At 49.8% G+C, this 7150-nt stretch overlaps 1 protein-coding gene across 4 annotated transcripts in view; it reads right to left on the reverse strand.

The window, feature by feature from the left end:
• Nucleotides 1-6905, reverse strand: part of LOC132382620 (transducin-like enhancer protein 3) — a 90048-nt gene extending 83143 nt beyond the window's left edge. For all 4 annotated transcript variants that reach the window (XM_059953025.1, XM_059953024.1, XM_059953023.1 and 1 more), the window contains exons 1-4: nucleotides 6132-6905; nucleotides 5831-5928; nucleotides 5430-5493; nucleotides 4877-4921 (exon numbers count right to left, since the gene is read on the reverse strand). In XM_059953025.1, coding sequence (XP_059809008.1) covers nucleotides 4877-4921; nucleotides 5430-5493; nucleotides 5831-5928; nucleotides 6132-6155 — 231 coding nt within the window. In that variant the 5' untranslated portion in view covers nucleotides 6156-6905. The remainder of the gene's footprint in view (nucleotides 1-4876; nucleotides 4922-5429; nucleotides 5494-5830; nucleotides 5929-6131) is intronic.
• Nucleotides 6906-7150: the final 245 nt, after the last annotated feature.

Here is a 7150-nt window from a genome sequence, read left to right on the forward strand (position 1 = left end):
AGAAATTTTGGGGGGGGGGGGGGAAGAGGAGGAAGATAGAGGGGAAGGCAGGTGGGTGGGAAAGGGCAAGGGCTGGAGAGGAAGGAATATGATGAGAGGAGAGTGGACCATGGGAGAAAGGGAAGGAAGAGGGACACCAGAGTGAGGTGACAGGCAGGTGAGAAGAGGTAAGAATAGAAGTGGTGGGGGGGGGGGGGGGGGAGAGAAGGGAGGAGGAGGGTAATATATATATATTTTTTTTTAAACTGGGAGAAATCGATATTGATTCCATCAGGTTGGTTATCCAGACAGAATAGAAGATGGTGTCCCTCCACTCACCTTGACACCATCTCTTCTGCCTGTGTATGACCCATATCCTCCATTCCCTGTGTAACCCGTGCCTATCATATCTGCTTCCATCACCACCAGCTGGCAGCCCAATCCAGACACCTAACACTACAAAAACCAAAAACTGCCTGAAGATCCACCATCACATTTCAGAAGGGTCCACAAACACTACTTGGTTTTGCACTGTTCATTTATATTTAGCTGAAAGAGGGGTGACATTCAGTATTCAGTGCAATTTCCCAGATCCTGATCTGGGTCAAAGGGCCTGTACTATAATGTTCTAGTCTTTTATCCTACACACTAGGGCAGACAGGATCTTGCAAACCTCTGACTGTTCTTGCCCAGTCCAAACCCTACACAGCAGGTCAGAGTCCAACACCAGCTATGATGAGCAGTCACTGGTCAGCAGCCATAGTGTCCAGGTCACTCTGAACAACCAAGGTCCATCTCCTTTCGCTCAACTCGTTACAATCTTAACCAATCGGATTGCACGTTCAAGCTCAGCTGACTTCAGATCAGAGTCAAGCAGACTGCAGACAGAGAGGACGATGTTGAACACCGCATCGTTCAAGAGGCTGCCAAGGAGTGCACTGACTGCCACATTCATTCGGTAATCCCACCTTCTGAGGCCGAATTTCACGGGTTCAGGTCCGGCACCAGGGAACTCCCAGCAGAAGGAAGTATCGAGATGAAGGGTCTCGGACCAAAACCGAAGATACAAGAGCTCGAAAGGTCAACAGGACGTCTGGAAGCTGAGCCACGGTGGCCACAGCCGGTCAAAGCCCGATGTCTGAATCCACAAGTCCACTGGCAGCGTGCATGGCCACGGGGAGGAGGAACAGGACTAGCTTCGCTGCTGTCATGTTGTTGTTTATGTGTTCTGTGTTGTTCTGCCATGCTGGCTGCCTCCAGGCCACCCTTCAATGCGAACGATGCATTTCACTCTACGCATCCACGTTAATGTGACGAATAAAGAGGAATCTGAAGCATCGCGGCCACACGCTTCAATTCGTTTATACATTGGGGAGACCGTTTCGCCGAACACCGGCGCTCGGTCCTCCAGCAGTGGCGGGATCTCCCTGTGGCCACACACTTCAATTCCACTCCCACTCCGATATGTCTGTCCATGGCCTCCTCTACCGTCAAGATGAGGCCACACGCAGGTCGATGGAGCAACACCTTATCTCCCGCCTAGGTAGCCTCCTACCTGCCGGCATGAACATTCAACTCACAGACCTCCCTTGATACCCCTGCCCTCCCTTACCCCATCCCTATCTATAATTTCAGTCTGGTTCTCTTTCTCTCTCTTCCCCCCCCCCCCCCCCCTCACTATGAGCTCTGCCCAGCCCTACCTTTCTTTCTTTTATTTCCCATAATTCTCCACCTAACCTATTTCCCTCCAGCCTATCACTTCCGAGCTCTCTACTTCATCCCTCCCCCCACCTCTTATCCCCACTCGACCATCCCATGTTACTTCACTCCTGATGAAGGGTTTCGGCCCGAAACGTCGTCACTACCTCCTCCCATAGATGCTGTCTGGCCTGCTGAGTTCTGCCAGCATTTCGTGTTTTTATTTATTTCCAGCATCTGCAGATTTACTCCTGTGCCTCTGAAGCATCGTCTGCTCATTCCCCTCCACAGATGCTGTCTGACCTGCTGAGTTCCTCCAGCATTTTGTGCGTATTGCTCAGGAAATCCTGACTGATGCTCGAGAACTAAACCTGGGCGGTATGTACCTACGACCGAAGGCCAGGTCTGCACTGGTGGGCGTCACAGTGCAGAGACAGGACTTGTGGCCCACCAGCTGCCGGATGACCGTCCAGCTCCCATTTATGCTACTTCCATTTCAACAACAGGAGTCCTGATGAGTGGTCTCACTCCCAAAACGTCGACTTTTTAATCCTCTCCATAGATGCTGCCCGACTTGCTGAGTTTCTCCAGCATTTTGTGAGCTGCTGCTGATAGAGGTGATATTAACCTGAACTGAAATGCCAAAGCAGCTGTGGAATTTAGACTCTGAATTAATTGAATCAACTCTGGACCGAGACTGGTTACCTCCTTATAGGAAGGACGTGGGCTCTTTAGGGTGCAGAGCAGATTTACCAGGAGGCTGCCTGGATTAGAGAGCATGGTTTGAGTTAGGGGTTTCTCTTTGGAGGATGTGAGGCGACTTAACAGAGGTGTATACAGTAAGGGGCAAACTGTAGATAGAGTGAATAACCAAAAACTTTATTTACCGATAGGAGAGGGCGTAATTTTAAAGGTGATTGGAGAGAAGTATGGGGGTTGGGAAATGTTAAAGGTAGTCTTTTTTTTAAAAACACTGCCAGGGATGGTGGTAGAGGCAGATACATTAGGGTTATTTAAGAAATTCAGACATGTATGAAAGAAAAATGAACAGCAAGGCAGGAGGGAAGGGTTAGATTGACCTTGAAGTTAAAAGGTTAGCACAATATTATGGGCTGAAGGGCCTGTCCAGTGCTGTAATGTTCAATCACAAACCCTGAATTTCATCTAAAACACAGAACATGGACATACGAGCTGGCTTGTTGCCCAACACCAGATCAGGGATGACCTCTCCTCTAGTCAGCCCGTCTACGTATTCAGTCAGGATTTCTTCCTGAACACAGCTAACGAATTCCATCCCATCTAAACCTTTTGCACCAAGGAGGTGCCAGTCAATATTAGAGATGTTGACATCACCCACAACAACCCTGTTACTTCCCACCTTTCCAAAGTGCACCTCCTGACCTGCTCCTCCATGTTATCTGCTGCTGTTAACAGCACACTCCCAATAGACTTCCACTCACACTGACTCAATACACAACCCCTGTGACGTTCTCCCTTTCTGCAGCTGTGATACTCTCCAATTAGTAACGTCACTCCCCCAGCTCTTTCACTTCACTCCCCGTCCCTTTTGAAACTTATAAACCCAGGAACATCCTGCCCTCAAGGGATTAGTGGTAACTGTTCCTGAGACTAGAATAGCATTAAAATGACACTTCAACCCATCCCACTGACTGCAATTTTGCCCCATCGAGACCACAAGGCATAGAAGCAGAATTAGGCCACTTGGGTCATCTAGTCTTCACCATTTGATCACAACTGATTTGCTATCCCATTCCCCCGTAACCTTTCACACCCTGAAAAAACAAGAATCCATCAATCTCTGCTTTAAATACACCCAGTGTCTCGGTCTCCACAGCCGTCTGTGGCTATGGATTCCAGATCCACCAGCCTCTGGCTACAGTAATTCCTCACCTCCGTTCTAAAGAGAAGTCCTTCTATTCTGAGGCTGTTCCCTCTGGTCCAAGACTCATCCACTAAAAGGGAACATTCTTTCCATCTAGCTATTCAATAATCGATGGGTCTCGATGAGAAACGCACTCCACCCTCCCACCAATTCTTCTAAACTCCAGCAAGTACAGGCCCAGAGCTACTAAACCTATACATTAACTGCAATTCCTCAGACTCCCCATAGTCTTCCTGCACTCCCATACTTTGCCTCATTCTGGCTATTAACATGACGACCTTACGGTATCTCAATACCATGTATACACTTTACCGGAGCAAGGGATTTCATTACACCTTGGCCTTACTATGACAGCATCCTCAACTGAATTGGTGCCAGTAAGACTGCAGCCATGAAAAATCTGCCAGGGGCTGGTGATGCAAGGGTCGAGTACCCATTGTCCGTAGGTCTGTTGCTGGTTTAACGGCCCTGTGCAGAAGCTAGCCACCCCCCCCCCCCCCCCAGCTCGGCCGGCTCACATCTCACGAAATCATAGACAAGAGCCCCGAGGCCACACACAAAAAGCTGGAGGAACTCAGCAGGTCAGGCAGCATCTGCGGAAAGGAATAGAGTCGACGTTTCGGGCCAATTGCTGTCCAGTGAAACGAGGAGAGAACCCTCCCCCCAACCCCATCAAAACCCAAGCCAAAACAACTGTCTCAAAGCCCCCTGCCCTTTCACTCTGCAACCAACACATTCCCCCCCCCCATAGTACTGAAACCTTAGAACAGCCATTAAATCCACGCCTTAATAAAACACGCACAAGCTATTTTTTTTCCCCCAAAAAGGACAACGAAAATAAAAGCACACTTTTTTTGTGTTAATTCCGGGAACAACCACTCAATTGTACACGCCTTTTCACCTCCAGGTGATGGTCTGGTAGGGGTGTGTGTGTGGGTAGGGGAATATGGGGCAAATCCATACAAAAGCCCGCTTGCAGAGACAACAAAAGGAGCCCTGTCCCTTTAAACTGCTGACATTAGATTACCCAAGTTTCGCATTACGTCTAATTAGTAACATGGGGCTCTCTGGGAATCTGACACCGGCCGATGATTGAACAGGACACAGCCACCGAGGCGAGAACTGGCAGCCCTCAAAGCTGGAGCAGCAGCGCCAACTAGCGGCACGGCGCGAAACTGCCCCCACCTCCAGCCACTTCCCCCCAAAAACCAAACACAAAACCACGCCAGGATCTCCAAACCCCAACCTGCAGGGACACCTGGACTTTTACAGCACATCCAGTAAACTCATTCTTACCTGCTTATGCATTTCAATGTTCAGACCATAAGACATCTCGTAATACTGAAACAGAAATCAAATGCGTTTAAGTTAAATTCTGCTGCGTCTCCAATCTCTCTGCCATACCTTCAAACGCGACCAACGCATTTGCCCTCGATGTGCCCCCCGAAACAAGAGCCGTGGCCACGGAAGCCACAAATTGCCAACTCCTGGCCAACATGCATACCCCTGCTGAATCCGTGCTTTCTGAAATATTAACCCAAATATATCAGCCCATATGTACACGGGTGCTGAATTTTCGTGCCGGTTAACCAGTGACAGGGCCAGGACAAAAATAAACTTATTAGGCGCTACATTGAAACTTAATGCATCTACAAACAAGTACACCAACTTTTAATGACAGTTTGTATACAGAATGTTTTAGAACCTCCTGAAATTCTTCACAGGAGTTGGTGCGTTTGACAATATTTACGTCATGCCCATCTCCAACCGACCACTAATGGCAATTCAGTAACTGGAGAATGTAATACGGATTATTAAGAATAACACGAGAGAAAGCACACGCACTCACCATAACATAGTGACGTTGCATCTCCGTTTTTTCATTCGCGAGTTTATCACATTCCATCTTCAAACTGAAAGGGGGAGGAAAAAAGGTGTCAGATTGCAAAAAAAATAAGGGGGGAGGGGGCCGGGGAACCGAGACTGTGTCAACATATTATCCAAACAATGAGCTTACATCACAGGCTGAATAATTCAAAGACTGTTTACATGGAATGCACTAACCTACACGAGGCAAATTAATGGCCGATTGCTCAATATTATCTCGTTAAATACGCAATCTTATTATCTGAGGCAAGGTGGGGGAAGGGAGGGGGTGAGGAGATGGAGGGAGGAGACAATCTTGGGGCGTCAGGTGCGAGCAGAATCTCCTATGCAAAGTCCGGCGCCGGGCGGCGTCTCCTTCCCCACCTGTGATACTGCGCTTGTAAGAACTGAAATTCCTCTTTGATCCGGTCGCATGATTCGGCCACGGTGAATTTGAACGGTTGAGAGGGCTGATGCGGGGCCTGAAAGCAGAAGAGGAATTTCAAAACAAAAACCAGAGGGGTGGGAAAACCCTACTTCCCTCACATACACAATAAAACAAATCCAGGCAGTCCCAAAACAAGCCAGGGTAAACGCATCGCTGCTTTGAACACTAAACAAACTCGTGATATTCAAAGTTAAAAAAAAGGGTTTGCGGTCGCCAAAAAGATAGATGCACACTTACCGGGTGCCTGCTTTGTGGATACATCTCTTGAACAATGTATCCCTGACCAAGGATACTCTAGGTAGATGCAAGTCGGAGGCTAAACGAGGCAATAACACAAAAACAACACACAAACACACAGCTGTAAAGAAGTCCACCGCCACGCCGCTCAGGATCGGAACCACTCCCAGTGCTACAAGAACAAAGCAATAAGACCTCTCCGGCGGAGGCGAGGTTTTACAAGTCCCTTTGTGCGGGCAAGTAAAGGGGGGCCGACGGCGCTTCACACTCGGGCTCGCAGATCATTTCACAGTCTCGGCCGGCCTCACCGGCCCGGAGATATTTTTTCAAAAAAAATCGTGGGAGGTTTAAAAAAAATGAGAATAAAGATATCTCACGTATTGGAGAAATAAAAAGTAGTACAGAAAAGACCAGTTTACTCCCTGCCGAGAGAACCAAAATAAAGATGAAGTGGCGTCCGCTTGGGTGGGATGAATCCGAGGGTCGATGGTCCGGGGGAAGGTTGTGAAATCGAGCGCTCAGCAGCCAGAGAGGGTATCTCCCGGTTCCAGAGGAGCAGCCGACACTCCACACGCACGCATTCCGGCTCGTTCTCTGCCCGAGAGGGACCACAACAACAGCAGAGCCGCGCTAATCTCCCACTGAGTTCAGCACCGCGGCGAGTCCATTTCCTGCCGGGTGTCCGTGCGAGACGCGGCCGATCACAGCGAGGATGCCACACACAGACACTCCACGCGGCTTCCCCCTTCTCCCGTCTCCCTCTCTCTCCCCCCCGCCCGAGCTGCCGCGAGAGCCTGACCATATTTGGGTGGAAAGTAACCAAGGCTCCGCCGGGCCGCCTGGCCAATCGGCGAGCTCGGGACCCCACGTGGGGCCGGGGGAAGGGGCGGGGCCCGGCCGACGCTGAGCCTCCCGAATGGTGGAAGAAGACGGCCAATAGCGTCCGCCTCGCGTGGCAACTCAGATTGCGGTTGGTCACCGGCCCCGGCCTCTGTCAATCATAAAGGCACGAGGGCGGG

The sequence above is a fragment of the Hypanus sabinus genome, chromosome 28 (genome assembly GCF_030144855.1).
Source record: "Hypanus sabinus isolate sHypSab1 chromosome 28, sHypSab1.hap1, whole genome shotgun sequence".
In the NCBI taxonomy this organism is placed as follows: Eukaryota; Metazoa; Chordata; class Chondrichthyes; order Myliobatiformes; family Dasyatidae; genus Hypanus; species Hypanus sabinus.